At 39.6% G+C, this 20,996-nt stretch overlaps 1 protein-coding gene across 1 annotated transcript in view; it reads right to left on the bottom strand.

The window, feature by feature from the left end:
• LOC123767388 (7SK snRNA methylphosphate capping enzyme) overlaps window positions 1-11,281 on the bottom strand; it is a 47,481-nt gene extending 36,200 nt beyond the window's left edge. The window contains 2 exon segments of the mRNA XM_069313056.1: window positions 3,995-4,154; window positions 11,258-11,281. Of these exon segments, the coding sequence (XP_069169157.1) occupies window positions 3,995-4,140 (146 nt within the window). The 5' untranslated portion in view covers window positions 4,141-4,154; window positions 11,258-11,281.
• Window positions 11,282-20,996: the final 9,715 nt, after the last annotated feature.

The raw sequence follows: 20,996 nt of genomic DNA, 5'->3' as shown, positions 1-20,996 counted from the left end.
CGGCTGTTCAACGTCCTCCCAGCGACTATAAGAAATATTGTCGGAACAACCATGGGCATCTTCAAGAGAAAACTAGACTGTTTTCTAAAAGACATTTCGGACCAACCGGGCTGTGGTGGGTATGTAGGCCTGAAGGCCGCTCCAAGCAACAGCCTGGTGGACCAAACTCTCACAAGTCAAGCCTGGCCTCGGGCTGGGCTTGGGGAGTAGAAGAACTCCCAGAACCTCATCAACCAGGTATTGCTTTGTTTGCTGTGGGTAGTAGCCGAGCTTTTGGAGTTTATATGCATTTTGTCCTGTAGACAATTCTATTACGAACACATTGATACCAAATTGAAAAACCTTGGGCGAGAATTGAGGTGACAAAGTTGAAAAAGAGTACACACTTCAGAATTACCGCGCGCTCCCGTGAAACACCCGGACCCACCTGGGATAGTGCGGGGCTCGCTTGCGCAGAGCACGAAAGTGTTAATAAAAAAAAATTATTATTCCAATCCGGTGTTCTGAGAGGACCGAGGTGATGAGGTACCAGTGAATGACAGAACAAAGAGGCAGTGACATGGCCAACCATTGGACAGTTCTGCTGGAGTGTGCTAGCATGGACGCTAGTGGAGCAATGGAAGACTTCACCACAGGAGCATGCTAGCAAGAGGGTTAGAAGGGTGCTTGAAGAGGTCACTGTAGGAGCGTGCTAGTGGAGAGCTTAAGACGTCATTGCTGGAGTGTGCTAACGAGAAAGCTTTTGCGAAATCTGAGTACAGTACAGTATATTACATCAGTGTTTTGTTTGTCTTCCATGGCATCTAAGGCCATGTCATAGTGGTCTAGCAATTGTGAGAGGCAGGAGTGCCGTGTTCTGAACCAATGTTGCCCAAGGTTATGTAGACAGTGATTCGAGATGTTTTATTATCTTATGTCTTAGCGCCTTTTCAAAAATTTTAGAGCAATCGGTGTATACTGTAATTTTTTTGCATCAGCTTTACTACAATTTTTGTGAGGTGGCACAATCTCTGCTGTTTTAAGTATGTCAGGGATAACATCAGAATCTAGGCTCTGTCTCCAAAAGATGTTTAGGGCCTGTGACTTTTTTTTTTTTAGAATTCTTGATGAATATAGAATTCCAGGAGTCTGGGCCTGGTGCAGAGTACATGGCCATGCTGTCTATGGCTACTTCAAAGTCGAGTGGGGTTAGGGTGACATTTGATTTATGGTTCAATGTGGCATCATTCATATAAATATGTACTACGTGCCTATCCCCCGACACAATGAATTATGACGACCGCATTCCCCTAGTAACATTCATGACAATAACCACGTTTGTACCATGAAATAGCACGATTTTTTTCCGTGGGTCAAAGTAAACTCCATTACATCCTAGCCCTATTATATCCATATTTGCATCATACATATAAAACCCAGACAATAATTGATTAGTCATATGATGATAACCGCATTACCCTAGGTATTATCAATAAAAGATAATAGCAACTTAAGAGTTAAAAACTACTTCCTGGGATTCTCTCTGGTATAATTATATCTGCCACATTTTTCCATTTTAGGTCCCTCAAGTTGAAGTTGTCAAGTAAGATGATTTTTGGGGCACGGTTTGAAAGGTTTTCTAAGCAGTATTCTATTTTTGTAAGCTGGTCTTTAACTGTTGAGGATTTGCATCTGGTAATTTATATACAAGGACAATTACCACATTAAGAATGTCTATTTTGAATATCAGCACTTCCACTATATCATTTGTTGTGTTTAGCAGTTGTACAGATGAGCGTGTCTGATGTACAGGCTGATCCCATCCTGTAGCCTATGCTTTCTATCACGTTTGAAAAGATTGAATTCTGGTATCCATATCTCATTGTTATATAGTGCTTTGTGAGTTTCAGTCAAAGCTGCAAACATAGCATTTGCCTTATTTAGGTGACCATTTGTAAAGTGGGCTTTGTTTTGCATGTTTTAATGCCAAGTATGTTGCCAAATAAAAGATGTTATTGTATTTCTAGAAGTGCTGGGTATTTTACTTGGTGTTAATATCTGCGGTTCTGGTAGGGATGCTACATTGCCTGTATCCTGTCCAGCATTTGACCGAAATGATGATAGTTTGGACAATTCTTACCGTTCTTTTCCTCATCTACTAAACATCCCACCGGTATGTATGGGTCTTGCTGTGTTTTTTTTTTTTTTTTTTTTTGCTTGGTTCCTTTGACATGAAATGTTGGACAATCTCTGAAAACATTCCTCCTTGTTTAGTGAACTTTTACACAGTTTTGGGTAGAGAAATCTGCTATTTTCAGAGTGACATGTACTTCTATTTTGGCTATTTCTGCAGTTTCTCGGGTGTTTATATCTACATATTCCAAATAGCAACAAAGCATTGTAACAACTAGGAAAATTTCTGTATTCTGCTTTAATATTATTAACCTCTTCTCCTTATTCCCCTTTCTCTCTCCCCCTCCCTCCCTTTCTCCTTCCTTGTTCTCCACCTTCCCTCCCCAGACATATCAAGTCACACAGGGCGAGGGCCACACATGGCTCTCGACCACTGGGCTTGGCCTCTCCCCTCACTATTCCAGTGTATGACAAGTTACAACAGTTGACTTATTGTCATGTAAGGCATAGCATCTAGGGCATCAGGCCATGAGAATGCTATGCCCTTTGGTCCTCAAGTAGGCCTTAGTGGGTGACTGGCTCTTTTGTGTCCAGGGGTGTGGCCTAGGAGTGCCTACAAGACTTGAGTTTCATACCAGCCTTGGCATTATGGGTCTGCCCAATTGCTCGTTTGTACGTATGCTCGTTTACCCGAAATGCTGTGTGTACAGTATTAGTGGCATTAGGCATAGTATGAACTAGCTCAATCTAGAAATACAACATTCTGTTTGTAATTCATCTTGTATGTACTTTTACCTGAATAAACATTTATTTATTATTTAATATTATCATCATTCATAGTCAATTCGTTAGCATGAGCTTAGACCTAGTGTGGGATGGGTGTTGACCAGCCCAGGGGAATGGATAACAAGCCTTACTGGCCGGATTAAGTGTGCAGAGTCAAGGTACTGTCATAGGTTTTTTTTTTAGTATTTTCCACCATTTTGCCTCTAGGATAGGATGTTAGGACATTATTTATCCGTATTAATAAATTATCAAAAGTAATTTGGCATTTTAGTTAATTTCCCTTCATTGATTTTTTAACATAACATCTTGAGCTGACTGGTTTTGGATATTTTAAGTGATTCGCTAAGCAAATTAATAACGTCTGTAATTATCAATAAGCATTAATAATTAATTCAGTAATTATCAAGAGAAAGTTCCATGTTCTTGACTTCTTCCTTACAAGTCAAGGACAAGTATGTCGGTAAATTCTACGGTGTAGACAGTGAGGATGGTGGCAGCAGAGTAACATCAATCAATATTCTTATAAAATTATTCTTTTGTACTTAATATTCAGATAGCTCTGTACAGTTGGTTGAACTCACATTCACAGTGGGCCAGACTGGTGGGGTTATCTCACTGCCAGGGTGAACCTTCAGTTTGTTTTATGTTGTACATATTAAATCTTTAAGCATAAATCATTAATGGTATAAATTGGTGAAGGCAAAATCTATTTCAGGATACATGGTAATAGCAGGTGTTGACCAGAGTAAGCACTCACCTAGTTGTGCTTCTGGGGGTTGAGCTTTGGCTCTTTGGTCCCAACTCTCAACTGTCAATCAACTGGAGATTACTAGTACATTACTAGTGGTAACAGTACTGTTGACCATGATCAGTCATTACCAGTAAAGGGGGATCATTACAAATGGTGACTGTTACAACATGTTCCAAATTCCGAATAGTAGCAAACGTAAACAAATAAGACTGGAAAATTTAAATATAATTTTGAAACGTTTTTATGACCAAACAGCTGGAAAATTTAAATATAATATTAAAACACTCTTATGACCAGAAAGCATAGAAATTTTTTACATAAAAATAAGATAAAAGAAAATTTTACCTTGGGCTAGGAGTAGTTGACACATGAGATTGCCTATGGGTGACCAAACGTGCACCTCCCACATCACTAAAGTGCACACGGCGCTCAACCTGTGACTCGGGCAAGGTAAGAGTTGTTGGCCGCTCTACACCCAATTCAGATGACATCTTCAATGAATAACCTGGTAATAAAAAACAAATATTTCTTAACAACACACTTTATACCCAAAAGACTGAACCATTTTCAAAGTTTAGCATAATTAATGACTAATATTTTAAGAACATACAGTATGTAACTTATAAAACCAAACAACTCTCAAATTGTATTTTGATACCGAATCTAAAAAAATTGTACGATGTAAACAAAATTAAATGAAATATTTTCGTACAACCAACATGAGTTGCATTTTCACATGTAATGAATAGATTTATATGGTTAGTTGAGGATCTTAATAGAAATACTGTAAATAAAGTAGAATGACAACCAATTTAAACTTTCTGAACCTTGGTGGAGTTATTGTCTATTTGATCACTAATTAAAGGACTTCAATTCCCTATCCTTGCCTACTGTAGTTACCTTACAGTAACCTTACTAAAAGTTACTAAAACTACCGTACAACTGCTTAACAAGTCAGCTCTGGCTGCTAACGGCCGAGGCTTTGCTGGATGAATATCTTTGACCTTTTGATCTTTCCTAATGAAAATAAAATTTGGCTTTCCTCCTTTTTTTTTGCATGGGCCTCTTTTATAATCAGGCCATTTGTCCCACCTGATGTACTTCTTAACTACAGTACTTATCACTATTTGATGAATTATTAATTAATCACCACTAGTCATTATCCTGCTCCTTGCCTTCTCCCATTTCAATTGTATTGGGCTGGAGAATCTCCTCTTTCCCTCAGTACACCATATCCTGGGTCATTAATATCTTTTTCTAGCCAATTATCATCATCTTGCTTTCCTAAATCCTCAGAAGCTTGTCAGAAAATGACATGCATCTCATCTGAAAATTCTTCAAAGCTTAAGTCATCATACTCCACCACATCAAAGGAACCGTTAGAATTTTCTTCCACTAATTTTTAAAGTAGACTTTCACTAATGAATATTTTTTTTTATATAAAAAAATCCATATAAACAAAATTCTTGTCATATATATATAAACAATGAAACCACCGATTTGAGAGAAGGGAAGAGCCAGGGTACCAAAAGCACTAGAAAATAACGTGCAATGAATGTATGATTAACTACCGTGCTGCACTTGTTTGTGAAATTCCCCGTGCGCATGAAATAAAGCGTTCCTAAAAAATTGTGTTTTCTTCGTAAAATAATAAATTCCCATTCCTGAATATGTCTATGTAAAAATAATTGTGAGGGACCTGGACAAGGTGCACTGCGACGTCATCAGGGGCTGGTCGCCCGTGCGTGACACGCCCAGACACGGTCCCGCGGGCCATTCAAGCACCGGGTGTTGCCACAAATATATTTTCAATTATTTGTTCTATGTAATTCCTATACAGTTTTGTTTTTTATCATATATGATGCATATTTGTGTCCTTTAGAATATGTATACAGCAGAACGTTTATAATGTTCCATGGAACTATGATACATGTGTCAGTAATGTGTCCTTAATAAATGTTTATTGTTGCAAATATTACTTGATAAAAATTCACTAAAATTACAATATGTACAGTTTCACACACTATTTACACAGTAACACTGTATTACACACTCAGTACTTCGGAAGCAAGTAATAATCAACGAAATAGTCCATGGTACACAGCGTGACTTCGCTCTCGCTGCACCAGGTACAGATAGATTTTCGCTTCCTGTTTCTTCATTCTGTGTGCTTGCAAATAACACACTCAGGTACACCCTTGGCATTAGTACCTGTAGGTGGTATGTAGCCAAGTTTGTAAAGCGTAAGGTAGTCTTGAAAAGATTACAGGAAAAGGTAAATTTGTAAGGTAGTCGTGAAAAGACCGCTTTGTAAGATCCACACAGGAAGAGATTCAGCCAGCCTCAAAAGAGTCTCATTTAAGAAGAGATTCAGCTATTCTTGAAAATATCTATGGAAAACACCGCCATGGAAGCCGCTAACACTGTTCCTCTATGCTACTTGTATTTGATGCATCATCACTGAACGCAGAAAATGAGTGATGGCACAGTTCATTTATATATCATCTAAATAAATTGGAGATAACATAGGTGGGCAAGAGTGGCGCTCAGAGCTACAACTGGATACGCTCGCTACATTGTCCTCAGAGGTGCTGTATCACTTGCATCAGACCTTTGTACTCACCTAGTTGCGTTTGCGGGGGTCGAGCTCTGGCTCTTTGGTCCCGCCTCTCAACCGTCAATCAACTGATGTACAGATTCCTGAGCCTACTGGGCTCTGTCATATCTACATTTGAAACTGTGTATGGAGTCAGCCTCCACCACATCACTTCCTAGTGCATTCCATTTACTAACTACTCTGACACTGAAAAAGTTCTTTCTAATGTCTCTGTGGCTCATTTGGGTACTCAGCTTCCACCTGTGTCCCCTTGTTCGCGTCCCGCCAGTGTTGAATAGTTCATCCTTGTTTACCTGGTCGATTCCCCCGAGGATTTTGTAGGTTGCGATCATGTCCCCCCTTTACTCTTCTGTCTTCCAGTGTCTTAAGGTGCATTTCCCGCAGCCTTTCCTCATAACTCATGCCTCTTAGTTCTGGGACTAGTCTAGTAGCATACCTTTGGACTTTTTCCAGCTTTGTCTTGTGCTTGACAAGGTACCTGTACTGGCAACATGCTGGGGGCCGCATACTCCAGGATTGGTCTTACATATGTGGTGTACAAGATTCTGAATGATTCCTTACACAGGTTCCTGAACGCTGTTCTGATGTTAGCCAGCCTCGCATATGCCGCAGAGGTTATTCTCTTTATGTGGGCTTCAGGAGACAGGTTTGGTGTGATATCAACTCCTAGATCTTTCTCTCTGTTTCATTAAGTACTTCATCTCCTATTCTGTATCCTGTGTCTGGCCTGTTTCTGCTGCCTAATTTCATTACTTTGCATTTACTCGGGTTGAACTTCAACAGCCATCTGTTGGACCATTCACTCAGTCTGTCTAGGTCATCTTGTAGCCTCCTACTATCATCCTCTGTTTCAATCCTCCTCATAATTTTTGTGTCGTCGGCAAACATTGAGAGGAATGAATCTATACCCTCTGGGAGATCATTTACATATACCAGAAGCAGTATAGGTCCAAGGACTGACCCCTGCGGGACTCCACTTGTAACATCTCGCCAATCTGAGACCTCACCCCTCACACAGACTCCTCGTCTCCTGTTGCTTAGGTACTCCTTTATCCAATGGAGTACCTTCCCTTTCACTCCAGCTTTCTCACTAGCCTCTTGTGTGGCACTGTATCAAAGGCTTTCTGACAATCCAAAAATATGCAGTCTGCCCACCCTTCTCTCTCTTGCCTTATTTTTGTTGCCTGGTCGTAGAATTCAAGTAACCCTGTGAGGCAGGACCTGCCATCCCTGAACCCATGTTGATGCTGTGTTACAAAGTTCCTTCGCTCCAGATACTCCACTAGCTTTTTTGGCACAATCTTCTCCATCAGCTTGCATGGCATGCAGGTTAGGGACACTGGCCTGTAGTTCAGTGCCTCCTGTCTATCCCCTTTCTTGTATATCAGGACTACATTAGCTACTTTCCAAATATCTGGCAGTTCCCCTGTTGCCAGTGATTTGTTATACACTATGGAGAGTGTTAGGACCTTATTTGTGTTAGGTCCTTATTGCGCCTAGCTTCACCAATGTTATGACCCTTATGTTCTTCAAACAATAAGGTTTGAATTTCACTGACAGTGTGCGAGCTTTCAACACCACGTCAGACAGGTGTTTGGGAGCCAGAGGCCCCACCCAATTGTTGCTCACTCAGTACTAACCCAGACAGCAGCCCTAGGGCATTCTGGGAATTTTTTCCAATATGGCTGCCTCTCACTGGAGGTCGTAAGAGTCCATTTTGTACACTACCAACCTCGCACATACTGTATTTAGAATGGGTACGAAAAAATCAAAAAGAGTTTTCTCGATTGGTGCAGTTTCCCACTGACCGAGAATACATGTACTAGGTTGGCACAGTCAAGTGGTTAACCAAACTAAAAAGTCGCTATATTAATACTGTATATACATACACACACAATATGTATGGATAATATAAAATTTTAAAATTAAAATTTTAAATTTAAAAAAAAATACAATAATACAATCTCACACACACATTATATATATAATACACATTATATAAAATTATATATTTTAATTATTTCCCCCCCTCCCCCCAGGACAGAACCTCCAAGCAAAAGATGGATTCGCCCAATACAAGGGTGCGTAAATCACGCCGGCAAATATTGTATGATAATATTAATTTAAAAAGGGAAGGGGGGGGGGAGATAAAATCTCCTCCCTTGCCCAGAAGGCACAAGGGCCCAAGCAGGGGCAAAAGGAGCCCAAGTGCTCCAAGCAGACTTCCCCCAAGCCCTGGGAACCCACAACAAAGGCCCCGAATTGGAAGGGGCAGCACCCGAAGCCACCCAAGCCTCATCCAGAACTAAACCCTGCTACAACCCTGAAACCCTCAGATGTTCGGGAGCCAGAATCAGTGGGGGAAGGAGCAGGGCAAACCATGCCCACCTGGGAAGGAAGCAGGGGCACGGAAGGAACCACAGTCTAAGCGAACAACATCCCCAAATCCTGGTCCATAAGACCCAAGTAGGGCATCTCCCGGGCCCTCCAACCAGGCAACCAACATGGCTCATTGCTGTAAAGAAAATAATGAAAGTGAAGTACAAGCAAGGAACAAGGCCTGCAAGACTCCAGGTCGGTGGTGTCCCCAACCCAACAGGTAATGTGACGAAGTCAGTTCGGATGATTGTTTCCCTCAGGCAGGGGCAATGAACAACCTTCGACTTCACACAAGGCGAGAGCAGGCTCATAAGAAGTAGCTATTGTAAGACAGACCCCACAGGTTTTCCAGGGTCTGTAGGGTGAATTAGTCCTACTGAAATCCCAGACACTGGGGCCACCTAGGCCGGTAGAATCCTGTCAGTTAGCAGGCAAACTGACCACCATCAGCAGTTATGAAACCTTGGAGGCAACAGAAGAGGACGACAAACACAACCTTGGCTTGCATAATAAAAAGCCAAGCAAACCACCTTTGTCTACACAAGACGAGAACACCAGAGAATGAAAAGAAAATGAAAACAAAAATCCCCGAAGATACAATAAACAAACTAGCAGAGAGAAACATCAGTCGCTGCATTGAAGTAAAGTTATCTGCGCCACCTGCAGTAACCTCTGTAAGCTAAACAAATGGGGGGGGACAAATGGATACTACCATACAGTTTAATCATAATTAATATAAAGTAATGAGGTTTGTGAAAGGGAAGAGAAGACAGGACCGGTCGGCCGACAGCACGCTGGACTTGTGATCCTGTGGTCCCGGGTGCCAGCGAGAAACAATGGGCAGAGTTTCTTTCACCCTATGCCCCTGTTACCTAGCAGTAAAATAGGTACCTGGGTGTTAGTCAGCTGTCACGGGCTGCTTCCTGGGGGTGGAGGCCTGGTTGAGGACCGGGCCGCGGGGACACTAAAAAAGCCCCGAAATCATCTCAAGATAACCTCAAGATATCTCAAAATAGGACAGAATAGTATAGAAAGGGAGCCAACTGCAAGAATCAATCAAGGAATAGAACCTAGAAGTGAACATAACACATGGAGGTTGCTTCCACACACATTCCCATGTGTGGAAGCAACCTCCACACATGGGAATACTGAGTGGTATAAGTTAAGCAGTGCACCAGGAAGGCACAATCAAACTTGAATGAGTTCAGAGAAGGATAAAGTTAATCCCAGATAAAAAAAACTTTCATATGAAGAGATATTAACCCTTGAACTACTGTCAATCGCAAATGATTGGTTCATGGTGCTGTCACTAGTGAATTATTTAAATGTACCTCTTTAATATTCAAAGTTTCTAAATCATCCACGTGGTTGTTATTTTACACTTAAGACCTCGAGCAATTGTTTGCCATAGTGGGACAAAATTCTGAATGTGCTAGTTACCTTCCAGGGATTAAAAAAAAAAAAAAAAAATTTTAGGTGCATCACCATCCATTTACTAACATCTAAACATCTATGCTTGAAAACATTGACTGCAAAATTTCATGAACTTGTATGGGACAGGAAGATGTGTTAGGTAGAAAATCAATTACAAAACTTACTTGGTAGTAAATCTTTAGAACACAACGTCTTCAACATTTCATCTCATTACAGTCAAACAAATAATTAAAATCTGTTTATTCCCAACAGTATTCCCAGCATCCGATATCAATGTTCCATAACATAATGAGAAAGAATTTTGCATAACTTTTAATGCATACCTAATAACCCTCAAAGTGTGCCGTTTGAGGGTTACAAACAATTTAAATTGACATTCTTAAGAAGGACAGAGTAAGGGGTGACAAGACTGAAGAATACAAAGGGATAAAAGGGCACAACAAAGGCAGTATATATTAATACGGTGTTAAATACATATTGTACTCACAAAATAGCACTAGAAACAATGGATATAAATTGGACAAGATTTAGGAAAGAGCTGGGTAAATACTGGTTTGGAAATACTGCCCTGGAAACACAAACCGAAACTGTCTCTATTTTCCGCTTGTTACAACATGTAATAGAGTTGTTACATCTTGGCTTAACGTGTTTATGACGTATTAGAACGTTGTTACAACTTGTTATATTGGTTGTTATAACTGGTTAGGAGGTGTTAAAACTTGTTCGAACGTTGTACCAACGTCGTAGTTTCGGTGTGTGTTTGGCGGGTGTAGGGCGATTGATCTATGCAACACATTACCAGGTAACATAAAAAGATGTGGGGGTTCATTTGATTGTTTCAAGCTTAGGGGTCACTCAAGTTTCCTCAATTCTTACATTCTTAACCTTCTTATACATTGAAAATATTCTCAGCACACACCCTTATAATCCTTAAGACACGCACAAACCTACAGAAATTAGGTTTAACTGACGGCAGCATTGTAATTTACTTGCCACCTCAAGTTGTGATGTTTGCTTATGACATTTGGTAGGTCTAAGTTTACTTTAGTACAATCTGAACTGTGTTAAAACACCGATCAAATTCACGACTGACTTACAATCCTATGGTCTCCTTATTCTTGACATAAATGTTATAAAAACGAATATCTAAGGGAATAAGAATACTACAATTAAATAACCTGCATGTCCTTAGTGTTTGCCAATCATTCACTACCTGTGACACTATCTAATTAACCTAATTTTCAATCACGTTAATTGTGCCCAAAATAGCTAAATCAGATGAGGGACCCGTGACTGATATCGCCCTTATTGCCTCAACTCGACACTGCCAACCAACACTAGTAACAAATAGCAATATCCTCAGGGACTCCGAGGAGGGGGACATATCATCCTAACAGTAGGAAATCCTTATAGATAATAGAAGCCATCAGAGTGGCGGAGCTTTGAAGGGAGCGCGCAGGTAGGCGATGGTGGAGGCTGCGCATGCGCACTCCCCGCCCACCATCATCCTCGCCACAGCCCCTCGCGCACACAACACCCACTATTACACTCCCTTTTTCACACCCATCGCCGCCAACTCGGGCGGCTACACCCGCACGGCACCATAGTGCGACGCCTCACACACCCACCTGCACACTTAACACTCCGCAGCTAGTCGCACTTAACGAGAAAACGACATCTTTGTGTCCCCTGAGCCTCAGACCTCCTCGAGCCAGGACACGAACGTTCCGTCTGCGTAAGGATGGCGACCAGCGCACCACAGAAAACGGAGCTACGCTAGGGTCACTGGGTCCACCAGATGCATTTATTTGGCCACTTTTTTACATATATATGGAAGCATTTACACTCAATTTAATAGCCCTGTGAATAGTTTTGCCTTGCAATAACTTGATTTAATTATGGTCGCTTTATTTGCAATGCGTATCAGCCAGCGTAAATTAAAAATAATACACAGCCAGAAGCGTATCATATCAGTGTAACAAGTGCTCTCTCAAATGGGAGGTAAATACGCAATAATGTTTTATTTTCCCCTCTTCGTGACATTTACCAAATTAGTTTTGTGTGCAATATTTTAACTAAAATATATATATATAAATATTAAAGACATAAATACAGCGATACAAATTCAAGCAATAAAGGCATATTTAATTAAAAATATATATATGTACATAAAGCATTAAAGTATTCACTTAATTAGGCCCCCCCCCTACACATAAGTGAGGGGAATATTGCTATTTCTTCTTGATATTTCTGTTATTATTATTCTTCCTGTAACAGACGACTACCAAATGAGATATGATACGTAGCCAATCTGTATCTATAAGGATGAGTGTCTGACTTTCCAAGGTTGGAGGCCAGAAGCCTGGGGTTAGCCTCACCTAACTTTGCAGAGTGAATGGTCTGGATACGGAACGAACATAGGCTGTTCGGCGTGGGGCCAAACAGTGATCTCCCACCTAATCCTGCAGGGGGACAGAAAACATTAGAATGAAGGTAACTGCAGAAGGCTTATTAGCCCATACGAGGCAGCTCCTATTTATATCCACCCAAACTTATTAATATATGTCTAACCTACGCTTGAAACACTTAAGGGATCCTACTTAAGAACATAAGAATATAGGTAACTGCAGAATAATGCCTATTTGAGAAGGCCTATTGGCCCATACGAGACAGTTCCTATTTATAACCACCCAATCCCACTCATATACATGTAGAACCCACGCTTGAAACAATTAAGGGACCCCACCTCCATCACGTTACGTGGTAATTGGTTCCACAAATCAACATCTCTGTTACCAAACCAGAATTTACCCTGGTCTTTCCTAAATCTAAAATTATCCAATTTATACCCATTGTTTCATGTTCTGTCTTGTGTTGATACTTTTAGTACCCTATTAATATCCCCTTTGTTATTTGCATTCATCCATTTATATACCTCTTACATGTCACCCCTAATTCTTCGCTTTTCTAGAGAATGTAATTTAAGCTTTGTTAATCTTTCTTCATATGGAAGGTTTCTAATTTGGGGAATTAACTTTGTCATCCTACACTGGATGCGTTCTAGCGAATTTATATCCATCCTATAGTACGGCGACCAAAACTGAACTGCATAATCTAAATGGGGCCTAACCAGAGCAAGATATAGCTGAAGAACAACACCAGGTGTCTTGTTACTAACGCTGCGGTTAATAAATCCCAGTGTTTTATTTGCCTTATTATGAACATTTATGCATTTATTTTTTGGTTTTAAATTCTTACTAATCATAAGTCCCAGATCCCTTTCGCAATCTCAACACAATCTAGCTCGTATCTTGTAACTCTATCATCATTACCTAGCCTCAAAACCTTACATTTGTCAGCATTAAACTACATCTGTCAATCTTTTGACCATTTCAAACCCCTCTTTAGATCGTCTTGAAGTGATAGTGAGTCTTTTCCGTGTTTATTTCCCTCTCGATTTTAGTATCGCCAGCAAATTTGCAAATATTGCTGCTCAAACCTGAATATAAATCATTTATATATATATATATATATATATATATATATATATATATATATATATATATATATATATATATATATTATTAACTGTACCCGGCTACGCAATGCTGAGCCACAGCAATCTACCCCTGTCTCCCAGTCCTCCCCACTATTTCCCCTCCCCCATCCCCTTGTCCTCCCAACCATTCCCCACTCCCCAGTTCCCTCGTCCTGCCTAGCATTTCCCCTCTCCCCCATCCCCTCGTCCTCCCCACCATTCCCCACTCCAACATCTCATCCTCCCAACCATCTCCCACTCCCCCATCCCCTCGTCCTCCTTAACATTTACCCCTTCCCCGTACCCTCGTCCTCCCCTCCATCACCTACTCCCCTGTCTCCTTGTCTCCACCATCCCCAACTCCCATCCCCTCGTCCTCCCCACCATTCCCACTCCCTTGTCCAATGCATTTTCAAATGATCTAATGTTTCTATTAGATAATTGGGAACATCAAATGATCTGATGCTCCCATCACTGAAATATAAGATAAACAGTTAAAAAACGAAATGAAAAACTATGAAAAATAAAAAAAAATAAACTATATTCACGAAATGAACAGTATGGTAAACAACACAGCTCAATTCCAGCGCAATGCCACAAAATAATTAAATCAAAATGAAAATAAATCGAAATCTATGAAAATTCAATTTGTCAATGCAATCGGAAATATTGAAATGGAATCGTAACATATTTAGTATAGCATGTGTTGCTCTTACGTGCAACAGATGGTGCTGTTTCTTAAAAAAAAAATGTTTTTTACCTGTCACAGGTATATGGCATCTATACTTATACCTACAAAATGAACGGTATGGTAAACAGCACATTTCAATTCCAATGCAATGTCACACAAAATAATTAAATAAAAATGAAAATAAATTTAAATCTATTAAAATTCAATTTATCAATGCTATTGGAAAAATTGAAATGGAATCATAACATATTTAGTATAGCGTGTGTTGTTATTGCGTGCAACAGATAAGGCTATTTTTCAAAAAGAGCATGTTTTTTCTTGTCACAGTTGAGGCATGTATATAGTAGGTAAGTAAAGTAAGTTATATTCAGGAAAGTACATACATAGTTGATTTACAAACATAATGTTGGATTTATAGATAGAGCTAGTACATACAATACCTAAAGGCACTAGTATGTATAGTGTTTCGGGCTATGTAAAAATATGCGCCAATTCGAATGCAACGTTGTGTCAAAATTTCAAATGAATCGGTAAAGAGGTTCCCTGACATGAAAAACCCAGTTATTCAAAAAAGCATGTTTTTTCCCGTCACAGACATGACATCTATACATATGTATATAAAACCCCGCTTGGATGCGAATGGAACGTTGTGTGAAAATTTCAAAGCAATCGGTGAAAAACTTTCGATTAGCGGTTTAATTTGAACAAATGAACATTTTCATATTTATTTAAATAGATGAATAACAGAGGTCCCAGGACTGAGCCTTGAGGCACTCCCCTTACAACATTTTCCCAGTCTGACTTAAACCCACTAATACCTGCTCTTTGTTTCCTTTGGTATTGCCATGCTCTAAAACAACTTAATATGCCCCCAATACCGTGAGCCTCTAACTTTTTAATCAGTCTTTCATGTGGCACTGTATCATGTGGCACTTTCCTGTGGCATCAATTTACAAAAACACGAGGTTAAAACACGAGTCACTTGTCAGTCACAGTGAGAGGGTATGTTAGCTGGAGCTCCGATTGTAGTAATATTATCATATCAATAATGGAAGTTGTAGTGAAGGAATTGATGAATCTAGTTGGATAGTAGATAGTGGTATGGAAATTGACATAGAGAAAGGAGGTAATAAAAGTATGTTTGTGGGGGAAACATATTGGCAAAATGATCAGGGGAAAGAGAAGGGCCTCAAAATAACAATACACTTAGAGTATATTACACTAACAGTAGAAGTCTAAGAAACAAAATAAACGATTTAAATGCTCTTGTCTGCACAGAAAAAAATAGATATTGTTGCACTTACCGAAACGTGGATGAATGTAGAAAATAGAGAACTATTAGCTGAATGTTAAATAAATGGATTTAAACTATGTCACACAGATAGATATATTAGACGAGGAGAATTTGAAATGTAGTCTCAAAGAGGGAATCAAAACTGAGCCGCACACACAAACTATTTGGATAGAATTAAACGAAAAAGCAAATAATCGTATAATCGGAGTTATATACAGGCCACCAAACTTAGACAGGATGGAAGCAAAGCATCTATGGGATGAAATATCTTGAGCATCTAAGTCTAGCAGCATTTGTGTCGTGGATGACTTTAATTGTAGTGGAATAAATTGGTTTAACAGAACAGGGAATAATGAAGCAGAAGATTTTTTTTGAATTAATTAACGATTGCTTTCTTACACAACATATTAAGGAACCAACGCGGGAAAATAATATTAAAGATTTAGTGTTAACTAACAGGGAAACACAAATTAATGACATCGAAATAGGAAGTGAGCTAGGGAAAAGTGATCACAAAGAAATCAGATTTAGCATAGAATGGAATAGATCTGTAGGAGAAAATTATGTTAAAGTGCCAGATTTTCGAAAAGCTGATTTTAATAGCCTAAGATTTTTTTGTCAAATAGATTGGAAAGTCTTGGGCATCGGGGGTGGGCCGGTCTTGGAGCGAGACATGAACCCAGCGATAGGTGACGTAAAAGGGGATTTCGATGGAGATTTAAAATATAACTTATTTAAAAATATTCCAAGCAAAGCCCAGGAACGTAGTTTACCATACAAATTGAATAGTTCGAATACTAATGACCCAAAGTGGATAACAAAGGATCTGAAGAACCTTATAGGTATAAAGAGAGCGTGGTATAAAAGAATTAAGAATGGGGAGTCAGTTTAGAACAGGAATTCGTACAACTGGTTAGAAATGTTAAAAAAGAGATAAGGAGGGCAAAAAGAAACTATGAAGTTCGCATAGCAGAGCAAGCAAAGACCGATCCTAAAGGGTTTTGTCAGTTATATCGAACAAAGATTAGGGAAAGGATAGGTCCATTAAAAAAGTGAGACAGGTCAGATAACGGATAATGACGAAGAGATGAGTAGTATTTTTAATAAATATTTTATAACTGTATTTACTAAAGAGGAACTTAACACTATGCCTTCAGCCGAACAAGTCTATGTGGGTGGGGACGAGAATAGGTTGACTAGTTTAGCAGTTACCAGGGAAGATATAATTAAACAAATAGTAAAACTCAGACCAAACAAATCCCCAAGGCCGGATGAAGTGTTTGCCAGGGTGCTTAAAGAATGCAAAGAGGAGCTTTCCGAGCCACTGTCTACCATTTAATAAATCAATAGAGTCAGGCAGAGTGCCAGAGTCATGGAAGGTTGCTAACGTGGTGCCAGTTTTTAAGAAAGGAGATAGGTCACTTGCGTCAAACTATCTGCCAATTAGCCTAACGTCTATTGTGGGAAAGTTACTTGAATTGCACACCCTGTCGTAGCTCTTTTACCCTGTCGTAGCTCTTTTACCCTGTCGTAGCTCTTTTACCCTGTCGTAGCTCTTTTACCCTGTCGTAGCTCTTTTACCCTGTCGTAGCTTAGTCGATTAAGGCAGTGTCTGGGATGCTCCTGGACGCAGGTTCGAATCCTCGTCACGGCCCTTGTGGATTTGTTTACTTGAATTGATAATTGCAAATACAATTCGTCTTCGTCTTGAAAAACATAAATTAATAAATGAGTCGCAACATGGTTTTACAAATGACCGTTCATATTTAACAAATTTGCTATCTTTTTATTCCAGCATAGTTGAGGCAGTTGATAGTGGTAAGGATTGTGAGGCTGTGTACCTTGACTTTAGCAAAGCTTTTGATACAGTGCCACATGAAAGACTGATTAAAAAGATAGAGGCTCATTGTATTAGGGGTGCTATATTAAGTTAAGGGCATGACTATACCAAAGGAAGCAGAGAGTTAGTATAAATGGGGTTAAGTCAGAGTGGGATAATGTTGTTAGTGGAGTGCCTCAAGGCTCTGTCCTGGGACCTCTGTTGTTTATAATATATATAAATGATTTCTTCCTAGTTTCTTCTTGCCCTTCTTATCTCTTTTTTTAATATTTCTAACCAGTTGTGCGAATTCTTGTTTTAGACTAACTTTCCCCATTCTTAATCCTTTTGTACAAAGCTCAGTTTCTACCTATAAGGTTCTTCAGATCCTTTGTTATCCATTTCTGGTCATTATTTTTCGATCTATTCAATTTGTATGGTATAAAGAGAACCTTATAGGTATTACCTTCCTGTCCTTATAGGTATTACCTTCCTGTCCTTCCAGGTATTACCTTCCTGTCCTTATAGGTATTACCTTCCTGTCCTTATAGGTATTACCTTCCTGTCCTTATAGGTATTACCTTCCTGTCCTTCCAGGTATTACCTTCCTGTCCTTATAGGTATTACCTTCCTGTCCTTATAGGTATTACCTTCCTGTCCTTATAGGTATTACCTTCCTGTCCTTATAGGTATTACCTTCCTGTCCTTATAGGTACTACCTTCCTGTCCTTCCAGGTATTACCTTCCTGTCCTTATAGGTATTACCTTCCTGTCCTTATAGGTACTACCTTCCTGTCCTTATAGGTATTACCTTCCTGTCCTTATAGGTATTACCTTCCTGTCCTTATAGGTATTACCTTCCTGTCCTTATAGGTATTACCTTCCTGTCCTTATAGGTATTACCTTCCTGTCCTTATAGGTATTACCTTCCTGTCCTTATAGGTACTACCTTCCTGTCCTTCCAGGTATTACCTTCCTGTCCTTATAGGTATTACCTTCCTGTCCTTATAGGTATTACCTTCCTGTCCTTCCAGGTATTACCTTCCTGACAGGAATTACCTTCCTGTCCCATGCTTAGAATATTTGTAAATAAGTTATATTTTGAATCCCCATCGAAATTCCTTTTTACGTTACCCATTACTAGGTTCACGTCTCGCTGCAAGACCAGCCCCCCCCCCCCATACCCAGGACTTTCCAGTTTATTACATCCAAAAAAGTCTTAGGCCATTAAAATCAGCTTTTCGGAAATCTGTCACTTTAACAGAATTTTCTCCTACAGATCTATTCCATTCTATGCTAAATCTGATTTCTTTGTGATCACTGTTCCCTAGATCACTCCCTATTTCGATGTTCTTAATTTGTGTTTCCCTGTTAGTTAACACCAAGTCTAACAGTCTCTTAATTTCCGAGTTGGTTCCTTGGTGTGTTTCTGTATAGTCGTAATGGATTGGCGACTGATAAATAAATAAAATCTGATAAATCCTTGCTTAATTAATGTATTGTTTAAGGAAGCAATCGTCTATTAATTCTAGAAAATCTTCTGCTTCGTTATTACCTGTTCTGTTAATCCAATTTATTCCACTAAAATTAATCACACATGACATAAATACTGTTTGACCTAAATGCTCTAGATATTTCATCCCATAGAGGCTTTGCTTCCATTCTGTCTAAGTTTGTGGCCTGTATATAACTCCGATTATAAGATTTTTAGTTTTTTTGTTTAATTTTGACCAAATAGTTTCTGTGTGTGGCTCAGTTTTGATTTCCCTCTTTGAGACAACATTTCAACTTTTCCCTCACACATATGGCTCCTCCCCCCCCCCCTCGTCTAATATATCTATCTTTGTGAAATAGTTTGAATCCGTTTATTTGGTAATCAGCTAATAGTTTTCTGTTTTCTATATTTATTTATGTTTCTGTAAGCGCAATAATATCTATTGTTTCTGTGCAGACAAGAGCATTTAAATATTTTATTTTGTTTCATAGACTCTTACTGTTCGTGTTATATACCTTAAGTGTATTGCAATTTTGAGGCCCTTACTTCCCTGTTCTTTTTACTGTTTTTTTACCCCCCCCCCCCCCCACCAACTCATACTTTTTAGGCCTCCTTTTCCCATATCCATTCTCATACGACTATCTACCAACAGTTTAAACCCAAACAAACTCCTCCAACCACAGATTCCAACGTGTTGGCAACAGTAACATCCCCAGCACTAGATAAATGAACCCCATCTCGAGCATAAATGTAATTTCTTCCATTGAATTGTTCTAAGTTATCATATTGCATTTTATTTACAATATTTGTCCAATCGGCAATTGACACCAAATGCCATCGACCACCATTCTATTCCAATTCCAACTCCCTTTCTTGGAAGAATGCCTCATATGATCTGGATTCCTCCCTTGCTCCTAACATTCTATGGCTGTCTTTCTTCTCTGTATCAGTTCCTCACTCCTAACTCGTCCTACATCATTTCCACCAGCATTGATACAAATAATGGATTTGTTCCCATTTCTTGCCATAATATTATACATGTTATTTACAATATCCTCAATTCCTGCTCCCGGATAGCAAACCCTTAATCTGTTACCCCCTATCTCTGGCACAAAAAGCTCTATCCAAAAAACTCACCTGGGAATCACCAACAACCAAAATTTGCTCAGCTACTTCATTTACCGACGCTGCCTTCGTTGTCTTGCCTCTCGGGTGAACAGCAGTCTCCCTTCAGCACGCGCCTTCCAGCACGGCGAGTGAGGTTGAGGTCTTCAGGACAGCTGTGGGAGGCCTTGTCAAAGTCTTCCTGAGTCCCCTGTCCTTCTGCGACTACTCCAAGACGAAGACTTCCTAATGCTGCTCTCCTCCTCTGCTTCATTATCTGGAAGGTGGACACGTTGTTTCATCTGCTTTAGCTCCTCCAGCAGCTAATCCAACTCTGTCCTCAGAGCTTCACATAGATTCACATCAGTTCCCTCACTAACACCTTCCATTATTACTATGAAGGCACAATTGAAGCTCAAGGTAACACACCCTCTCGCTGTGACTGCCAAGTTAGTCATGTTAACTTTTAGTCAAGTTAAGCTTTTTCAATCTCTCTTCATATGGAAGGTTTCTAATTTGGGGGATTAACTTTATCATCCTACACTGGACGCGTTCTAGTGAATTTACATCCATTCTATAGTACGGCGACCAAAACTGAACTGCATAATCTAAATGAAGCCTAACAAGAGCAAGATATACTTGAAGAATAACACCAGGCGTTATTGGCTAATGGTCCAGTACGGACCGAATGGTCGTCGTTTCTCCCTCTTATGGTGTATGGGTTGGTCTTCAGCCTCGTTATTGTGACGCATCGTTGGCAACACCAGTGTTTTATTGCTAACGCTTCTCGAAACAAATCCCAGTGTCCTATTTGCCTCATTTCGAACATTTATGCACTGATTTTTAAATTCTTACTAATCATATTTCCCAGATCCCGTTTATTTTGTATTTATTTATTTATATATAAGAAGGTACATTGGGGGTTAACAGAGAACATAGAAATTAAGTTGATTTTACATTCTTGTAAAGCCACTAG

This window comes from Procambarus clarkii, chromosome 74, assembly GCF_040958095.1.
Source record: "Procambarus clarkii isolate CNS0578487 chromosome 74, FALCON_Pclarkii_2.0, whole genome shotgun sequence".
Lineage (NCBI taxonomy): Eukaryota > Metazoa > Arthropoda > Malacostraca > Decapoda > Cambaridae > Procambarus > Procambarus clarkii.
Note: the sequence above shows the minus strand (reverse complement) of the source record. Positions and strands in the feature narration are given on the sequence as shown.